Source organism: Ctenocephalides felis, unplaced genomic scaffold (assembly GCF_003426905.1).
Source record: "Ctenocephalides felis isolate EL2017-DRISC unplaced genomic scaffold, ASM342690v1 CF-g0.4_SCAFFOLD_03571, whole genome shotgun sequence".
Classification (NCBI taxonomy): domain Eukaryota; kingdom Metazoa; phylum Arthropoda; class Insecta; order Siphonaptera; family Pulicidae; genus Ctenocephalides; species Ctenocephalides felis.
Window position 1 is genome coordinate 10,699,195 of NW_020539725.1, and position 22,378 is coordinate 10,721,572.

At 31.5% G+C, this 22,378-nt stretch overlaps 1 protein-coding gene across 2 annotated transcripts in view; it reads right to left on the reverse strand.

The window, feature by feature from the left end:
• The window catches only part of LOC113384952 (CD151 antigen), a 91,417-nt gene that overhangs the window by 41,891 nt on the left and 27,148 nt on the right, over positions 1 to 22,378 (reverse strand). The window contains exons 5-6 of one of the 2 annotated variants that reach the window (XM_026622731.1): positions 9,944 to 10,075; positions 7,959 to 8,075 (exon numbers count right to left, since the gene is read on the reverse strand). In XM_026622731.1, coding sequence (XP_026478516.1) covers positions 8,028 to 8,075; positions 9,944 to 10,075 — 180 coding nt within the window. In that variant the 3' untranslated portion in view covers positions 7,959 to 8,027. Of the gene's footprint in view, positions 1 to 7,958; positions 8,076 to 9,943; positions 10,076 to 22,378 lie in introns of those variants that run through there. The other variant, XM_026622732.1, reaches the window with a different exon arrangement.

The window sequence follows — 22,378 nt, forward strand, 5'->3', positions numbered from 1 at the left end:
AATTTTGAGAAGAATTTTCATCAGACTCGTGATCCTTGTCTTTTTCACGCATATCTTCTCCTACTAAACCTTCCGCTTTCGCCAAATTAAAATCACCTACAGATTCCGAGTTTTCTTCAGAAGAATTAATAATGGTATCAAGTTTTCTAACTGAAAGCTTTTTCTCTCCGCTTTCGCTAGAACTATCTTCTTCACTTGCAACGATAATTGTTTTTACTGAATCTTTGTTGCCTTTTCCAGATTCCTCACCAACTTCTGCTTTTTCGTTGTTACCATTAGAAATTTCTTCTTCGATTATTGTTTTTTCTTTTGAATCAACGTTCGAATCAAGTGCTTTTACAGACACTTCTTTCTCTCCACTTTGACCTGCATATTTTTTTTCTTCTGTTACTATAATTTTATCCATGGTATCCTTATCACCCTCATCTGATTTATCATGTAGTTCTATTGCTTCATTACTCTTATTAAAATTTTCTTCATCCTGTGCCTTTGCTTCGAAATCTTCTTTCCCGTTTGCAACATCCACATCTTCTTCAAAATTATCATTTATTATTTTCGGAGTAGTCTTAGAATCTACTATAACTTCATATTCATCTTCAGATATTTCATTTTCTGATTGAAACTCTGGTGCATCAGTGGTTGGTTGATACTTAGTAGTGACGGCGTCATCACTCTGACTTCTGATCGTTGTAGTTTTACTAAGTTGATATTCTAAAGCTTCTCTCACTGCCTGGACAAGAAGCAGGAAAGATCTTGTGAGTTGTTGCCTCAAGTGATGATCTTCTGGAAGTAAAGATTCCAGTTGCAGTAGTCTATTCCAATCAGACTCTAAGGATCCAAAAGGTAAATATTGCTTTGTGTTGGCTGGCAGATGAGCAGTAACTGGACGCAAATCTAGCCGTAGCTTTGATATTTCATTTCGGAGACATTCAGCAGAATTGAGGCCATTCTCGCAATCTAAATCAAATAATAGAGAAAACAATAAAAAATTATATTATGAGTACAAGTAACATAGCACAAGTTTTTTATATGCTTCATAATCTTAAATCAAATCTTAGCTTCTTATGTTAAGAAGTTGTTAAATTCGTATAAATTAATAATTAGTTCATCACTTAAAAATATATTTAATATATGGAATAATTGCGTGATGCGCCAAGTATTCAAGTTTTAATTTCATAATGTAATTTTTGTTAATGTGGTTTATAATTGAATGAATTTTATTCTATGTTGGAAAATACTACAAAACATATATGCATGTACACACAAGGTTTGTCCGTTCTAATAATTCTGGTACCAATTCGAACTTATTAACTTCCCGTAGGGTAAGTTATTATAATCGTTCATCGAAATTGAAAATTTTTGCATTTTTCGCATACCTCAAAAAAATTGATGTTTGTGTGTGTATGTATGTATGTATAGATACAATTTTTCGTCGACGTTTTCGGGCGCGCGGATCAACCGATTTGAATGGTTTAAAAAACATTCGATGCCTATTGATAGGGAGATCATTTTTGATCGCCAAATGGCATTTGTTTTACTTTTTTCATTAGATCTCCGATACCGCTAGAGCTGCCTTCATGAAAATTTGATCAATTCTTCATATTGTCAATACAAGTAAAATGTTTTTTGAATTATAGAAATCGGACGCTCCGTTCTCTTAAAAACTGAGTTACCATTTTGGCACATTTTGCCCCATATCTTCGGAACGGCTTGACCCGCCAAAAACTAATCAGCACGTCTCCATCATCAATACGAATCGAATGTTTTTTGAATTATTGAAATCGGTTGATCGGTGTTCGCGAAATCGTCGACGAAAACTTGTATCCGCACACACACACGCACACACACACACACACATACATCCATTTTTTCTAAGGTATGCCAAAATATACAGAAACCTTTAAACGTAAAGATATATAAAAATTTTCATTTTCGATTTTTTTGCGATTACTATAACTTGCCCGAACTATGTCAGTATTTTTGTTACGTATTACATATATCAAGGAAGCTTATCAAGGAGTAATAATAGCAGCTTAAAAACAACTTGAAAATATTCGTATAAAAAAGTGTACATTTTAATATTTTTTAACATAAGTATGAGAAAATTATAATAATATTACATATGAAGCATATCGTAATAGTCAGTTGAAAAAAAATTAAACCAGTTGGTATTGGTATTTTGCATTGACGCAAGTTACAATAGCTTCCGGATATGTGTAAATTTAATCAATAAAAATAAATTAATTTATGAGTGATTAAAAGTATTCCGAGTGGATTTATTACACATAATTGAAAACGAACGAAAACGTTAACTCGAAGTATTATCTGAAAGCAAATTTTCAAAAATCAATAATTTTTATAATTGAAGGACTTTAATGGTTTCGTATGTTCATTAAGATCAAGTACTCTATCGGTATACCAAGTAAATCGTCTAGTTTTAATTTTAACAAACGTCCAAAAAACTACTCATTTTCTCAAACTTTGATGAATTTTTAAAATTAAACTACTTGTCGTAAGGCCGTAAAATTTTAGTAAATTTGACCGTGATATATATCGTCAAACAAAGTTCCATAAAAATCGACTTAATTTTTTTTTCAACAGGTAATTACAAGAACAGTTTTTGATTTTTTGAAATCAATTCGTTAGTATGAGCTTAAATGTGGACGAAAAGTTTAACACTTTATTCCAAATTACAAAGAAACGGCTCGACCGATCGTCGTACAAAACAGACAAACGATAATCTTCATCGACATATATCAAATGGCTTTTAAATTTTTGAAATCGGTTCAGGCGTTTTTTGAGAAAACGTCGATTTACGGCAAAAAAAATATGTTCACACACACGCACACACACAGATACTTTTTCCAAATTTAGTCTCATTCGATTCAGAATGGCTTGAAACGTCGAGAAAGCATAAAATTAGCGAATCGGATTTTTTGTTGAAAACAAACTTCTTCTTCGGAAAGTTAAAAAAGACAAAATCTACAATCTAGAAATTTTTCTGCATGTTAATTGATGACATGAAATTTTATAATTTCTGTCGTTTACGATCCTTTAATCCTTGAAAGATCTGTGCAACGGATGTTTGCAACGCTTTTTGAGTATCTTTCTGCAGCTTTCAACAGTAATTTGAAAATTTGAAGTAACTGCTAATATGTTTGCAAATTATCTAGGGGCAATGCCGATTAAGTATGTTTGCAAATTACTGTTCAAATGTGCAAAAAAATACTCAAAAAGCGTTGCAAAAATCCTTTGCACAGATAATTTAAGGATTGAAGGACCAGGAAACGACAGAAATTATATAATTTCAAAAAAATTCTAGATCTTAGATTTTGTATTTATTTAAAAAAAAAACATTTTTCTGCCGTTTGATCGCCAATTTTGTCTTAATAAAAAATATTTTAAAAAATATATGTTGCACCATCCAGACATTTTTTTTTGTGGAACCGTTTTATTATCACTCATATACAGTAGATGATCTCAATAGCAAATAATGCATTTTTTTTTTTAAAAAAAATCTGTTCTTTCAATTAATCAAAATTATGAATGCTAAATCTGTTTAATAGAAAGGCACTTGTTTGATAAATATGTATTAAAATTTATCAGTTATGATCAAAACAATAAATTTTTACCGATTTCTAACAACAATGGAATGATTTACCAAATTAAAAATTATAGTCTATTTTTCCCTTAAGTTGCCTGAATACTTTTTGAGTATCACACAATTTTTGTAGATAAAATTTTTAATAAAGAGCTTTTTCTCAAAATATTACACAAAAATTCTACAAGAGATTCCAGTGCAGAAAAAAAAGTTTTAGTTTTTTCAAATTTTCAAGGTGTATAGTCTATGACGTATTTACAAATTTTTCGCCGTTTTAGTTTTTTCAAATTTTCAAAGTGTTTTATAATAATTAGTGAATATTTTTAAAAACTGTATTAAGTACCTACTCGATCCAAAACAAATCCATATTATTGAAAATAAATAAAATATTTATTTATATAAGAAAATATAATAATGAACTAAAAAATAGTTTAATATATATTTTAAGTAGTGTATATTTTTTTTAATAAATATATTTTAAATAAAAGTTTATACTAATTTTCACAAGAAGTACACAGTTAAAATTATCTATTACAAACTTTACAAAAAATGACTTACCTATGCAAAAAACTCCTTTCGCATAGACTAGTAATAAAATAAACTTTACAAAAGCATTCATATTCCTCAACAATATTTCTTGTGTACTATAAATAATTATATTTTGAATTGACTGACAATATTTCCTTTACTAATCAAAGCCACTACATAATCAAAACTGAACTGATTGAAAAACACTCCCGAATCTAAATTAGCGATAGCACTGACTAAAAAATGTAATTGAATAATAATCCAAGTTATGATAGAAATGAATTATGATATCGGTCGCAGAAAAACAAGAACGGCCGCGGTTTTGCAATCGGCAGCATTTAACGCGAACGCATTTTTGCAGAGCAGGCTCTTTTTATTTAGAATATGACACACTTATGCCAGAACAAAACAACAGCTGCACACGTGAGCCACTGACCAATTTCTGGACTGAAATCTATATCAGAACAATAATAATAAATAAAATTAAATTGCAACGATTGAAGATCGATTGTATAAATACAGAATACTTGGTGCATTTTAGAGATCGATATGAGATAAGGAATACTATTGGAGCAGATTTTTTTTTCAAATAATTTTTGTTTTGTTTTATAACTATACATACAGTACATTCAACTACTGAAACAGGTAAATTTGATTTGACAGCGTGTGAAGGATCGCTATCCTGCGATAGCACCATCCTAGATATTAGTGGTTTGATGTAGTAAATCTTTGCAGGTTTTTTCCTTAAGTCGCTTTCGTGGTAAAGGCTTGAGCAGGTCACATGTTAGTTCGTTTGGATATCGACTTAGCCGAGTTTTGTATCTGGAGCAGAAATGGTTATTTTTTTCTTGGAACATATTTTGGAGCGTTCACAATTTCTTTCAAAATTTTGTTCTGTAACCTCTGTAGAATAGTTATGTTTGACTTACTGGCCGCACCCTAAAGTTGTAGACCATAGAACCATATTGGTTCAATAATTGTCTTGTATATTAGAAGTTTATTTTCTAACGAGACTTGTGATTTCCAGCCCATTTACCAATTAAATTGCCTATGTGTTAGTTCGAGGTGTTGGCGCTTCTTAAATATATGTTCATGCCAGGTTAGTCTCCTATTCAAATGTATTCAATAGTATAACTGACTATTTCTCAAATTAAAACTCAAATGGATTCGATACTAAAATTTTAAAACGCGCGTAATTTTATTTTTTCCAAATTGTGCAAAAACAGTAAAAATTTTGTTCCAGAACACGAAACGAGGGTGCTACGATTTTTTTTCGTAGTTTTGCTTTGTTGAGCATCTACTATGAAAAATTAAATATTATATAAAAATAGATATTGTACAGTATTTCAATTTCTAATCTAGTCCATTTGTACATACTATAAAACAACAGATTAAAATTACAAGGTTATTGGAAAAACTTCTAATTTAAACTATATCAAAACTAAAATTAGTCAACCATTGTGTTACCTTCAAACAGCCATTAATAAAAATGTTCATGAAATCTAATAATTTTGCCTGCCCGTGGCTCAATGGTTAGAGAGAGAGGTTTCAATCAGAAGTTACGAGTTCAATATCCGCCTGAAGCAGTAGTCACATCGATTTCCATTAGGAAAAATTGAATGAAATATGTTTGCAAGTCTTCTTCGGCATTGCTGCATGTATTGAAGTTATCCAAATAAATCCATAAATTAGATATAGGGGCCAATCTTTGGGTTAATTTCTGAAAACCACATTAATAAGAATGTTACAACAAGGTCCAATTGCAGTCAATAATAATAAAAATACAACAATTAATCATCTAACCTGATTATTAAATCCATGTTCAAAACTACCAGGGCAAAGTTGAAAAAGAAACGTATGTAACATTAATACCTGTTAGTTTTCAAAATCTTTAACAATAGTCATAAATCGTTTTATTATTTTAAAAGCCATTTTATTATTTCTACAGTCTTACTTGCAGTCCCATTTAGGACATAACGTTACATGTATGTATTACATGTATGTTATGTTACTTGTAACGTTACATAAAATAAGAATGTTCAAAAACTAACTAAATTATTGAACAAAACTAAATTATTTGTTTAAACAATTGTTACACGAAAAAATAAACTCTGTTGCCTTTGACAAGCATTACCACGTTGAAGAACTGAATAAGATTGGTTCATATTTTTTAATTGATTATTCAAGTATAAAGTCAAAATAAAACAATAAAGAAAAGTGTAAAGTATGTTTTCAATATAAATTTTGAAAAATACTTCTGAATTTTATCACTTATGATCAGATTTTATAAAAATCGGTACAAAAGATATGGTACTTACAATTGTTTGCTGATTATATCTTGGTAGGCAAACATTATTACATTGCAGTAGTCGAAACAAATCCAAAAGTTTCCTTCTTTCTTCGATAATTCGTTTCCACTGTTTACTAGATCACTACATCGTTGATTTTAATTTATTATGATTTATAGGGATGAATATTTATCATTCAATAATTAGGCCATTTGTGAAGTTCCTCCTACGCCATTCCAGATTTAGATGTTCAACAAAATATTGCGGACTGATCACTAATCCTTTTTTTTTCAGAGGACTTTGCACAGAATTTGCGCATTTAAATACAACATTCAGAGGAAAACGCAAAACGTACATACTAAAATTACTTTAGATACTCACTAATTAGAATTTCACAAAGAAATAAAGAAAAGATGCGACTTGATATTTCGTCCATGAAAGCATTAGTGACCATTGTCAAATCGATGGAAACAAAACTGCTATAAACAAGAGCAAAAAATTATTCCTGAAATTATACAGTAATATTAAGAGAATGCTCAATGGTGAGTATATATTTTAGTTAATTTATTTTAAATAATTTAATTGTTTCACTGAATTAGATTTTGAACAGTTGGAAAATTTTAGGCATTTATAGCACGATATGAACTTAGATCATTGAGATTGAAAATCAATATTGAAAGAAGCAGACACAAGACTGCCGAAGAGATTCCGGAAGTATCTGTTGTCAAACAAGGTCAGGTTTTATGTGTGAAACGCCTGATTATACAGAAAATACATAGCTTTTTAAAAGTTTTTACAACCAATTCATACGAAGATAGCACCGTTACATAGCCTTGCCATAACTTTCCTATTTTATCGGAGATTTCGCCCCTAACACTATTCTGCAATGATGCAACAAGCTTCAATGAAGAAAAAACTATTGATGAAGTCAATCATTGGGTTAATTATTCACAAAGGTAAGGAATTAAATACCAACTTCATCTACGCCTGAAAGAATAATCATTTTATAAGTATAGTTACTTATACAGATACTGCTCATACTGCTTCATTAATTTACATATAGATTTACTGAAATAAAAACGTGAAAGTATATTATTATTCTTAAAAAGAGTATTTGAGGGTTTTAGATTTTATTTTAGTCGAATTTTTATAAAAGTTAAAAGTGAATAATTCATTATCAATGGTGATCAATGCATTATTAAAATTTTAAAAGATGCGAAAATAGATAAACATTAAAATTTATAGTGGTAACTATAGTTATTGAGTCTAATTAAATTAATCTTATTAAATAATTAGCATAAATAAAATAATATATAATAAACATAATACAAAAACTTATAAACTTACCGTTTACAATAAAATACTTTATAAATAGAATTGCAAAATACTTCATATTATTGCAAAATTGCACAGAATTGCGATTCAATTTTTGATAAAATCAGTCTTTGCAAACATCAATCAAATAAAATTTAATTGAATAATGACAATTTTAATATATCTATATAATACTCAATATAAAAAAATTAAAATTACTTATACCTAATTTCGTACATTGAACTGGGACGGAAGAATTTTTTGAACACCTCGTGAAAATCATTTTACTCTTTCTTCTATTCAATCATCATAAATAAGGAGCAAGAAAATATCATTCCCAAAATCTGAAAATAGAAAAATAAATAGTTTTAAGACTCTTAAATTATTAGTTTTAAGATTTTTAGAAGCTTTCAAAGAAGTTAAAAGTACCTAACACTTAGTATTTCGTACTTCGCTCTCAAATTTTAAAATTTACACTATACTTTAATACACATTTTAATCATGTCATTAAATATAATATGTACAAATTATAATAAAAATATTTTAAATAAATAAATTCTTCAATTTAATATATCTGGGTGTAATCAAAATATGTTCCATGTTCTTTTGATGTTACTAGAAGTAAATGTGCATTTGTAAAAAATAATATTAAAAATTACTAGCAAATATTTTAGATATACAATTTACATTTTAAATGGCTTACTCATTTTCTTAAAAATTGACAAAAAGATGGGCAAAATTAGTGGGCATCGTGCCTTACAGGAAAATTGCTAAAACTTCCCGTATATAAATTAAAATACATAATTAAAAATATTGGTACGGAGCCCAAAAAAAATTACACAAAATATGTATGCATTATTGAAATCTCTATAAAATATCTGATAATTTGATGTACATATGTCCTTTTAACATTTTGACCGCCAAATAACATTTTTTTAACTTATTATTATTGAGAGTCCCAAAAATTTAATCAGTTCTTCATCTTGTCAGTACAAGTAAAATGTTTTGTGAATTATTCAAATCGGACGCTCCGTTCTCTTAAAAACGGAGTTACTGTTTTTGCCACTTATTGCCCCGTATCGTCGGAACGGCTAGACCTGTCTTCGCCAAAAACTGATCAGCACATCTCCTTATCAATACAAATCGAATGTTTTTTGAGTTATTGAAATCGGTTGGTCCGTGTTCCCGAAATAGTCGATGTATTTGTATCCGCACACACACGCACATACATCCATTTTTTGTAAGTTATGCCAAAATGTTCAAAAACCTTTGAAACGTAAAGATATATAAAAATTTTCATTATTGATATTTTTGCGATCACTATAAATTACCCTACGGGAAGTGTATATCAGTGTTTTCCACAAAAATTACTATTTTCAAATTGATATGTATCACAGATCTAAACCTTTAATAATAGAGAACGACATTACTTTTTAAATATACTTAATATGCGTTTTCCTGTAAATATTTATTGCATATTGCGCAGCTCAATATAAAATTGATCTTATTAGACAAAACGCTAAACAAAATTAGTAGTTTAAATTATAGAAAAATGATATTTAATCATTTCATCGTCAACTACTACCAGCAGGTTGTCTGGTATGAAATAGTGGCATAATACTCTGTAATATGCTACATATGATTATAAACAAAATATTTATGAAATGATTTTGCAAAAAACAGCTATCGGCGTTATTTTTTGATAAATCATAAAACAGAATCACCTTGAACTAAATCAAATAAGTAGGTACCCGTATGTTCCATATATCATTTGATAATAGTTTACATTGACTCAACATCTGTCTCTTCATATAAATTATTTGTAAGTGGCATTTTGCTCTACGACTTTTTATAGGTCAATAATATTTTAGGATGTTCATTCGACTAATTAGCCTAACTGATATCTTTCGAACAGTTTTTGAAGTAACAAAATCAGTCCAGGAATTTTGGCAAAAAAAATTTACTTTTTGATGTATTCACATATATAGATATGTAAATCAGAATAAATATTATCCTTTTAGACTATATACTAAGCTTTGAAGAGCTTATCTCTAAAGAAATACCTCGATTGATTTCTTTGTTTATAGAAAATGTCGACGAAAAATTTTGCATTGCTTATTTCAAAGAATTCGGCCGATCGTCTTGTAAAACTAATCAAGGTGGTTCCTCAACTAGTTACATCGAATGGCTTTTAACATGATATTTTTCGTACCATGATTGCTGCAACAGCCACTGCTGCTCCTCCTACGATGGCACTGTGCTCCTTCACAAAAGTAGAAGTCACGTTGACGCACCCAACCTCATACAAGGTATTGCGACTAGGAGAATCTTGACAAGGAAGTTTCTGAAAAATAAACATATTTTGAATAAAATAATTGGAGGAATTAATGATTACATGGATTTGCTCGTAAGTGGTTAGATCGACTAGACCTAAATCAGAGGTCCAGGGCTCGATACGCGTTTCGAGCAGTTTGATGTCAATTAGTAGTGACAACGGTTTTTACTTGGAAACATAGATATCAATATGTTGCCAAGTGAAAACAGTCCTCATCCGGCATTACTGCATTAATAATGAATCATCACAATTCAATTTACTATAATAACCAATTTGGTCAAACAAATAAATCAACTGTTTGGGTTGCGATCTATAATGAAGCTACGTAGTAAACTTATCATCTCAGCAGCTTAGAGAACATTTCAGTACTGATCTCTGTTCAAATAAGTACTAGAAAAAAATTATGTTATATAAATTAGTTTCATGTTAAACCTGTAATTTAATGTTTACCTGCTAACAATTAATATTAATCTCTTTCTGTAAATCTGTTTTTAAATTGACCATTCTCCGTAGAAATTTTTTTCAACATACAAAATTTACCAATATTATAATTTCTATAGATACAAAGTATTTTGGAGTGATGAATAACATTATTCTGTGATATAGATTTTTTTTAACAGCTATAAGCTGTGTTTGCAATCGTACATCCTAACTATTTTCTTTTCGAAAAGGCACCTTAGAGGTCAACCAATATTTGGTGGTGAAGTATATCTGACATCGTTGATTTATATATGTTGCAGCAATGCCCAGGAGAGACAATTTTCACTTGAAATTACATTTAAAATCTATAACCCCAAATTTGATATCATACTGCTCAAGAAGTGAATCGCCACGATAATAACAGAAAAAAAATCACATGGGTCATGGTAACTTTATTAGATAATTTTGTTAAATATGTATCAAGTAAAATGAGGAATGTACCAAAATTCCTGGAAAATCACTATTTATAGCGTGCACTGACATGGTCCTATATTAAAACTTTTTTTCGACAAGCCAAGATATTTTCAGGTGAACTTGTCAGACATGAATCTTGTGCAACTTCGTAGAGTCAGGCACACATGATAACTTGGTGATTAACGTGCTAGCCCAGATCTTTAACCATTACACCATGATATGCTTCTTGGAAAGAATTGTATATGGTAACACCATTATTTTTGTTCACACTAGTCAACACTGCTGCTGCAGTATTATCAGTACCAGCAGTAACTAGCATCCAATAGAAAAATTTTTGGATTATAACTGTTCAGGTCGATAGTACCTTTTATCAGTAAATTGATATCATTTGTGATTTCCGTACTCCGTTACAATTATTCGGCAAATAAATTGAATTGAATTAAAATAGTGTTTAATTTATAAAACAAGTTCTGCAAGACATACAGTATATGAATTTCTTGGAAAATACGTCCATAAAATTTTGGTCCTTCGAGCCGGATCTTGGCTAGATCTTGAGCTGCAGAATATACATTTTATTCTAAAATTTGTGCACTACGTCAATTTTGTGCAATACGTGCACGTGCAATTTGCTGCAGTTTGCTGAATGCTGACACGTGCAATTTGCTGCCGAATTACTGTGGACATCATCCACGTGGCCTGAGTGAACTTGGGGTTCAGGAAGTGTCGCGAGTCTACTAGTTACATATGCGGAGATAAGGAGCTGTGGAAAGTCTAACACGTGTCCCAAAGGAATTACTTAGAAGAATTCATGAGGTGACCTTGTAGAAGTGATATCTATTGACATTTATTTATTTGACATTACCTACAGTGAATATTATAATTATTTCATTGTATTGTAATTGCTTATTATAGTTATAAATTTTGAGTTGTAAAGGTCGTAGGCTTGTAGGTTTCATTGTTGTTTGACGCCATTTTACGCGACCGACATCCATTATAGTTAGCTTAAGGTCTGAAGTTTATACTCGTGTGGCCTTACCTAACAATATTATATTATTTTTTTTCAAAGTTGTTTTCATATTTTCCATTCTTTAGACTGATTGTTATTAGTTTATAAATTTAATTTGAAGTAATAATTTAATTTCAATCAAAATGGCCGACTTAAGTACATTGTTGCAACAGAGGTCACAGATAGAAATTACGTTTGACATTATATTTAAATATGTTACTAGCTTTAAAGGCGATAATATTGCCGGTTTAAATATACGCAAACAGAAATTACTAGAAATGTTTCATCGGATCGAGGAAATATATGTTGAATTGGAATTGCTCGAGCCCAAAAAGTACTCAGTAGAATTCGCAAATATTGTGAGAAACATTTAGATTTATTGACTAGGATTGACGAATTAGTCCAAGATAACACCGTTGATAACAAACAAGCTATTGATAATATAATAAAACCCAATAATCCGCAGGTTAAATTACCTGACATAGTATTGCCGAGGTTCAATGGCGAATATAATTCATGGGTTGAGTTCAAAGATATTTTCATTTCATTAATACATAACAACACAAATTTAACAGATGTAGAAAAGTTGTATTATCTAAAAGGTTCATTGTCTTCTGGCCCGTCTAAATTGATAGCGAATTTAACCATGACAAACCAAAACTATGCCATAGCTTGGAATTCATTGACACAGCATTATGATAATAAACTTTTCATTATTAATGCACATTTGTCATCATTATTTAATTTACCGAATTTAACTAGAGATACGTTTGAACATTTAAATTCATTTTTAAATACTGCTCGACAACAGGTGCTATCACTTAAATCAGTCTATGATGACGCTAAGTATTGGGACTTAGTCTTTATATTTTTATTCACAAAAAAGTTGGACGATAAAACCTGCTTGGCATGGAATTTACATAGGAATACAGATTTGCCTACTTTAGAACAATTTTTTGAATTTTTAACATCACGTATTTCAGCCTTGGAGGCGACTTTTAGATCAGAACCTTCTAGTAGTAAATCAAAATTTAATTCAAAACCCGTTAATTTCATTAGTAAACAAAAATCCAAGCGAATTTGTCCATTTTGCAAACGAAATCACCCATTATTTAATTGTGACGCATTCAAAAAATTGTCTGTCCAAGAACGCAAGAAATTTGCAAATAAAAATAATTGTTGTGAGAAATGTTTGGATGGTTTTCATGCCTTATCAAGTTGCAAGTATACGGGTTCATGTAGGGTATGCAAATCCGAATTGCATAATACTTTGCTACACAGTGCACAAAGTGATCAGATTAGTCACCAAGTAGATAAGCCTTCTGATAAGCCACCGACGATTTTGTTAGCTAATTGTAAAAATAACATTCAAACCTTGTTATCTACTGCCATTGTAAGGGTTTATGATTCATTTGGTAGATCATTCAATGTACGGGCATTATTAGATAGCGGTAGTCAAATAAATATTATTTCGGAGTCACTTGCCGACCGGTTAAATTGCACTCTAAATACAGTATCAAATTCTTTAAGTGTTTTACATGGACATTCGTTATTTAGTAATAAAACAGCTACTATAAAAATATTTTCAAATGCTTCTACGTTTTCTAGAACCTTAGATTTTGTTGTTTTAAAATCAATAACTAGTAATTTGCCGTCCGCTGATATTAATATAAACGATTGGAATATTCCCTCACACATTAAATTAGCGGATCCTCATTTTTATATTTCAAGCCCTATAGATATGTTGATAGGAGCTGAACTCTTCTTCGACATTCTACAACAGGGGTCTATTAGGTTAGGAAGTTATCACCCGATTTTACGTAACTCTAAGTTTGGATGGATTGTTTCGGGCAATTACAATAGTGTTGAAAGGTCTAAGGAATATGTAGGTTTGATAACACATTCTAATTTTAAATTAAATGAGAATTTAGTTAAATTCTGGAATTTGGAAGAAATACCTGAGACAAATATGCGCCTTTATGGTTTAAATAAAATTTGTGAAGAGCAGTTTCTATCTAGTGTTTCTAGAATTAATAATAGGTTTGAAGTTGCCTTGCCCTTTACCCCAGATTATAAAGGACAATTAGGTCATTCATATGATGTTGCACTTAAAAGATTTCTTTATTTAGAAAAGCGATTTCACAAGAATCCCAATTTATATAAACTATATTGTGAGTTTATTCATGAATATATTTCTATGGGGCACGCCGTTCAAACAGATATTCCAAAATCAGACACTTTAGATACCTTTGATTCTTTTACCAGTCATAATCATTATTATATGCCACATCATGCTGTTTTTAAAAATTCAGATTCTAATAAAATACGCGTTGTTTTTGACGCATCGACTAAAACTTCGTCGGGAAAGTCTCTTAACGACATCCTTCTAACTGGTCCAAAATTACAGAAGGATTTATTTTGCATTTTGCTAAGATTCAGATCGAAGCCTTTTGTTTTCATAGCTGATTTAATTAAAATGTTTAGACAAATAAATATTAAAAGAGCCGATCAGGAGTATCAAAGGATTCTTTGGAGGGACTCTCCTTCGGAAGAAATAAGATGTTACAGGCTTACAACTGTAACTTACGGAACGGCTTCAGCTCCATATCTTGCGATAAGATGTTTGAATCATTTAGCCTTTGAAGAAAAAGCCACATTCCCGATTGCTTCACATGTACTTTTAGAGGACATTTATGTCGACGACATAATTACTGGTGCTAATAGTATAGAACATTTACAGCGTACTAAAATTGAATTAATCAAGTTATTAGAATTAGGCGGTTTTTGCTTACATAAATGGGCTTCAAATATTCCAAGTTTTTTAAATGATATTCCTTTGCAATTGAGAGAATTTAATAACCCTATCTTCACTGACGATAAAAATTCTATTAACACCTTAGACTTATTATGGAATCCAAAACAGGATCACTTTCTTATTTCAGTTCCCACTTTTAAATTTAATAATTGTACAAAGCGAGTTATTTTATCTGTGATATCACAAATTTTTGATCCTTTAGGATTGATCGCACCTGTCGTTATACAAGGAAAACTGATTTTACAAGAACTTTGGAAAGATAAGAAAGATTGGGATGAAAGTGTTTCTGCAAACGTTGAAAATAAGTGGTTCAAGTTTGCTACAAAGTTAGGGACATTATCACACTTAGTTATTGATCGTTGCGTTTTTCATCACAAACGTGTTATAAGTATTCAACTTCATGGTTTTGCTGATGCGTCTTCATATGCTTATGGAGCATGCTTTTATGTTAAAACCACATATGAAGATAAAACTACGAGTGTGAAACTACTGTGTGCGAAATCAAAAGTTGCACCTTTAAAACCGATAACTTTGGCGAGGTTGGAATTGTGTGCTGCATTATTATTGGCTAGGTTGTTCAGAAGGGTGATTGATAACATTGATATAAATTTTGAAAAGGTTTTACTTTGGAGTGACTCGAACATTGTCTTGTCATGGATCGCTGGCGATCCAAATAGATGGCATATTTTTGTGAGCAATAGAGTAGGAGAAATTACTGACATTACTCCCGGCACAATCTGGAGACATGTGCCTTCTGATTTCAACCCAGCAGATCTAATTTCACGAGGCTTATCCGCAGATCAATTAAAAACTTGTGAGCTATGGTGGAATGGCCCAAGTTGGTTGTCTGAGGATACTGATAGGTGGCCAAATGTTGATCCTTCTTTAGACGCTGTTCTACTCGAACAAAGAGTTCTATTAGTTAAAGAAAACAGCAGTTCTTTTCTTGATACGTTCTGTCAGCGATTCTCTTCGCTAAGAAAAATGTCTAGAGTACTAGCTTACTGCTTGAGAATGAACCCTTATATTAAAAATTCGATAGTTCGTGGTGAGCATAATACGTTATCGGTCCCAGAATTAGATAATGCGTTGAAGGTAATTTTAAAATTGGTTCAGTTAGAAACCTTCACAAAAGTAATAAAAAATCTGCAAGATAGTAAACATACTCCTAATCTTAAATTGATGGCGGAATTGAAATCGCTTCATCCTTTCTTAGATAAGTCAGGTTTTTTGAGAGTGGGTGGTAGGATAGAAAATGCTGATGTTTCTTATGAACAAAAGCACCCAATAATTCTGCCCAAAAAACATTATGTTACAAGACTCTTATTGAAACAAGAGCATGAAAGGTTGATGCATGCGGGCACGCAAACGGTTTTAGCCAATATTCGTCGAAAATATTGGCCCTTGAACGCGCGAAGAGAGCTAAAAGCGATAATACACTCATGTGTAAAATGTGCAAAAATTAAAGCTGTTACTGCCTCTCAATTAATGGGAAGTTTAGCCATTGATAGAGTTAAATTTCAACGCCCTTTTTTAACGTTGGGGTTGATTACGCAGGACCGCTGACGATAAGATCGAGTCGATTAAGGAAAGCACCAAGAATTAAGGCTTATATTGTTTTGTTTGTTTGCATGGTGACTAAAGCTGTTCATTTAGATATTACAACTAGCCTCACAGCAGAATCATTTATTTGTGTTTTAAAGAGATTCGTTTCTCGTAGAGGTCTATGTTCGGTAATAAATAGCGACAACGGAACGAATTTTATAGGCGCTAATCATGAGTTGCAAGAGCTACGGAATCTTTTTAGTAAACAATCCTTCAAGGCAGATATAATTAACCAAGCTGCGACAACGGGCATAACTTGGAAGTTTATTCCTTCTCATTCCCCACATTTTGGTGGATTGTGGGAAGGAAGTATTAAAATTATGAAATATCACCTTCGAAGGATAATAGGCTCCTCCTGTTTAACTTATGAGGAATATTTAACAGTACTATTACAGGTGGAAGCAATTCTTAATTCACGTCCTCTTATGGCAATAACAGATGATGTTTCTAGTTTTCAGTACTTATCGCCTAGTCATTTTTTGATTGGAGATTTTTTAACTACAATCCCAGAACCAAACGTAAATTTTGATAAATTAAATTCATTAACGGTGTATAAGCAATTAACTGCCATGCGAGATAAATTTTGGACTTTATGGTCAAAGGATTATTTATCTTATTTGCAAAAACGAAATAAATGGTCAGATAATCAGCCAAATTTGAAATTAAACTCGATAGTTTTGATTAAGGAGGATAATCTTCCCCCATTAAGATGGTGCTTGGCTAGAATTGTTAATTTAAATTATGGTCGTGATGGTAAAGTTCGAGTGGCAGAAGTTAAAACCTCAAATGGAACCTACACAAGACCTATTCATAAATTAGTGCCTTTGCCAATTAATGATTAATATTGTAAATAACAAATATTTGTATCTTGTGTTATTTCTTGAATGTGAACTAATTTAATTGTATTTTGTATTAGAAAAAATGTATGATTTTTTGAATGTAGCTAAGTTAATTACTTTAAGTTTTGTAGTTGCTATTAAGAAATTTATATTTATTTTGTATGTGACTTGAGATATTATCTACTAGATTTAACTTTAAGTTTATTTAATTTTGGATGCAATTGTGCATCGAGTGGGAGTATGGAAAGAATTGTATATGGTAACACCATTATTTTTGTTCACACTAGTCAACACTGCTGCTGCAGTATTATCAGTACCAGCAGTAACTAGCATTCAATAGAAAAATTTTTGGATTATAACTGTTCAGGTCGATAGTACCTTTTATCAGTAAATTGATATCATTTGTGATTTCCGTACTCCGTTACAATTATTCGGCAAATAAATTGAATTGAATTAAAATAGTGTTTAATTTATAAAACAAGTTCTGCAAGACATACAGTATATGAATTTCTTGGAAAATACGTCCATAAAATTTTGGTCCTTCGAGCCGGATCTTGGCTAGATCTTGAGCTGCAGAATATACATTTTATTCTAAAATTTGTGCACTACGTCAATTTTGTGCAATACGTGCACGTGCAATTTGCTGCAGTTTGCTGAATGCTGACACGTGCAATTTGCTGCCGAATTACTGTGGACATCATCCACGTGGCCTGAGTGAACTTGGGGTTCAGGAAGTGTCGCGAGTCTACTAGTTACATATGCGGAGATAAGGAGCTGTGGAAAGTCTAACACGTGTCCCAAAGGAATTACTTAGAAGAATTCATGAGGTGACCTTGTAGAAGTGATATCTATTGACATTTATTTATTTGACATTACCTACAGTGAATATTATAATTATTTCATTGTATTGTAATTGCTTATTATAGTTATAAATTTTGAGTTGTAAAGGTCGTAGGCTTGTAGGTTTCATTGTTGTTTGACGCCATTTTACGCGACCGACATCCATTATAGTTAGCTTAAGGTCTGAAGTTTATACTCGTGTGGCCTTACCTAACAATATTATATTATTTTTTTTCAAAGTTGTTTTCATATTTTCCATTCTTTAGACTGATTGTTATTAGTTTATAAATTTAATTTGAAGTAATAATTTAATTTCAATCAAAATGGCCGACTTAAGTACATTGTTGCAACAGAGGTCACAGATAGAAATTACGTTTGACATTATATTTAAATATGTTACTAGCTTTAAAGGCGATAATATTGCCGGTTTAAATATACGCAAACAGAAATTACTAGAAATGTTTCATCGGATCGAGGAAATATATGTTGAATTGGAATTGCTCGAGCCCAAAAAGTACTCAGTAGAATTTCGCAAATATTGTGAGAAACATTTAGATTTATTGACTAGGATTGACGAATTAGTCCAAGATAACACCGTTGATAACAAACAAGCTATTGATAATATAATAAAACCCAATAATCCGCAGGTTAAATTACCTGACATAGTATTGCCGAGGTTCAATGGCGAATATAATTCATGGGTTGAGTTCAAAGATATTTTCATTTCATTAATACATAACAACACAAATTTAACAGATGTAGAAAAGTTGTATTATCTAAAAGGTTCATTGTCTTCTGGCCCGTCTAAATTGATAGCGAATTTAACCATGACAAACCAAAACTATGCCATAGCTTGGAATTCATTGACACAGCATTATGATAATAAACTTTTCATTATTAATGCACATTTGTCATCATTATTTAATTTACCGAATTTAACTAGAGATACGTTTGAACATTTAAATTCATTTTTAAATACTGCTCGACAACAGGTGCTATCACTTAAATCAGTCTATGATGACGCTAAGTATTGGGACTTAGTCTTTATATTTTTATTCACAAAAAAGTTGGACGATAAAACCTGCTTGGCATGGAATTTACATAGGAATACAGATTTGCCTACTTTAGAACAATTTTTTGAATTTTTAACATCACGTATTTCAGCCTTGGAGGCGACTTTTAGATCAGAACCTTCTAGTAGTAAATCAAAATTTAATTCAAAACCCGTTAATTTCATTAGTAAACAAAAATCCAAGCGAATTTGTCCATTTTGCAAACGAAATCACCCATTATTTAATTGTGACGCATTCAAAAAATTGTCTGTCCAAGAACGCAAGAAATTTGCAAATAAAAATAATTGTTGTGAGAAATGTTTGGATGGTTTTCATGCCTTATCAAGTTGCAAGTATACGGGTTCATGTAGGGTATGCAAATCCGAATTGCATAATACTTTGCTACACAGTGCACAAAGTGATCAGATTAGTCACCAAGTAGATAAGCCTTCTGATAAGCCACCGACGATTTTGTTAGCTAATTGTAAAAATAACATTCAAACCTTGTTATCTACTGCCATTGTAAGGGTTTATGATTCATTTGGTAGATCATTCAATGTACGGGCATTATTAGATAGCGGTAGTCAAATAAATATTATTTCGGAGTCACTTGCCGACCGGTTAAATTGCACTCTAAATACAGTATCAAATTCTTTAAGTGTTTTACATGGACATTCGTTATTTAGTAATAAAACAGCTACTATAAAAATATTTTCAAATGCTTCTACGTTTTCTAGAACCTTAGATTTTGTTGTTTTAAAATCAATAACTAGTAATTTGCCGTCCGCTGATATTAATATAAACGATTGGAATATTCCCTCACACATTAAATTAGCGGATCCTCATTTTTATATTTCAAGCCCTATAGATATGTTGATAGGAGCTGAACTCTTCTTCGACATTCTACAACAGGGGTCTATTAGGTTAGGAAGTTATCACCCGATTTTACGTAACTCTAAGTTTGGATGGATTGTTTCGGGCAATTACAATAGTGTTGAAAGGTCTAAGGAATATGTAGGTTTGATAACACATTCTAATTTTAAATTAAATGAGAATTTAGTTAAATTCTGGAATTTGGAAGAAATACCTGAGACAAATATGCGCCTTTATGGTTTAAATAAAATTTGTGAAGAGCAGTTTCTATCTAGTGTTTCTAGAATTAATAATAGGTTTGAAGTTGCCTTGCCCTTTACCCCAGATTATAAAGGACAATTAGGTCATTCATATGATGTTGCACTTAAAAGATTTCTTTATTTAGAAAAGCGATTTCACAAGAATCCCAATTTATATAAACTATATTGTGAGTTTATTCATGAATATATTTCTATGGGGCACGCCGTTCAAACAGATATTCCAAAATCAGACACTTTAGATACCTTTGATTCTTTTACCAGTCATAATCATTATTATATGCCACATCATGCTGTTTTTAAAAATTCAGATTCTAATAAAATACGCGTTGTTTTTGACGCATCGACTAAAACTTCGTCGGGAAAGTCTCTTAACGACATCCTTCTAACTGGTCCAAAATTACAGAAGGATTTATTTTGCATTTTGCTAAGATTCAGATCGAAGCCTTTTGTTTTCATAGCTGATTTAATTAAAATGTTTAGACAAATAAATATTAAAAGAGCCGATCAGGAGTATCAAAGGATTCTTTGGAGGGACTCTCCTTCGGAAGAAATAAGATGTTACAGGCTTACAACTGTAACTTACGGAACGGCTTCAGCTCCATATCTTGCGATAAGATGTTTGAATCATTTAGCCTTTGAAGAAAAAGCCACATTCCCGATTGCTTCACATGTACTTTTAGAGGACATTTATGTCGACGACATAATTACTGGTGCTAATAGTATAGAACATTTACAGCGTACTAAAATTGAATTAATCAAGTTATTAGAATTAGGCGGTTTTTGCTTACATAAATGGGCTTCAAATATTCCAAGTTTTTTAAATGATATTCCTTTGCAATTGAGAGAATTTAATAACCCTATCTTCACTGACGATAAAAATTCTATTAACACCTTAGACTTATTATGGAATCCAAAACAGGATCACTTTCTTATTTCAGTTCCCACTTTTAAATTTAATAATTGTACAAAGCGAGTTATTTTATCTGTGATATCACAAATTTTTGATCCTTTAGGATTGATCGCACCTGTCGTTATACAAGGAAAACTGATTTTACAAGAACTTTGGAAAGATAAGAAAGATTGGGATGAAAGTGTTTCTGCAAACGTTGAAAATAAGTGGTTCAAGTTTGCTACAAAGTTAGGGACATTATCACACTTAGTTATTGATCGTTGCGTTTTTCATCACAAACGTGTTATAAGTATTCAACTTCATGGTTTTGCTGATGCGTCTTCATATGCTTATGGAGCATGCTTTTATGTTAAAACCACATATGAAGATAAAACTACGAGTGTGAAACTACTGTGTGCGAAATCAAAAGTTGCACCTTTAAAACCGATAACTTTGGCGAGGTTGGAATTGTGTGCTGCATTATTATTGGCTAGGTTGTTCAGAAGGGTGATTGATAACATTGATATAAATTTTGAAAAGGTTTTACTTTGGAGTGACTCGAACATTGTCTTGTCATGGATCGCTGGCGATCCAAATAGATGGCATATTTTTGTGAGCAATAGAGTAGGAGAAATTACTGACATTACTCCCGGCACAATCTGGAGACATGTGCCTTCTGATTTCAACCCAGCAGATCTAATTTCACGAGGCTTATCCGCAGATCAATTAAAAACTTGTGAGCTATGGTGGAATGGCCCAAGTTGGTTGTCTGAGGATACTGATAGGTGGCCAAATGTTGATCCTTCTTTAGACGCTGTTCTACTCGAACAAAGAGTTCTATTAGTTAAAGAAAACAGCAGTTCTTTTCTTGATACGTTCTGTCAGCGATTCTCTTCGCTAAGAAAAATGTCTAGAGTACTAGCTTACTGCTTGAGAATGAACCCTTATATTAAAAATTCGATAGTTCGTGGTGAGCATAATACGTTATCGGTCCCAGAATTAGATAATGCGTTGAAGGTAATTTTAAAATTGGTTCAGTTAGAAACCTTCACAAAAGTAATAAAAAATCTGCAAGATAGTAAACATACTCCTAATCTTAAATTGATGGCGGAATTGAAATCGCTTCATCCTTTCTTAGATAAGTCAGGTTTTTTGAGAGTGGGTGGTAGGATAGAAAATGCTGATGTTTCTTATGAACAAAAGCACCCAATAATTCTGCCCAAAAAACATTATGTTACA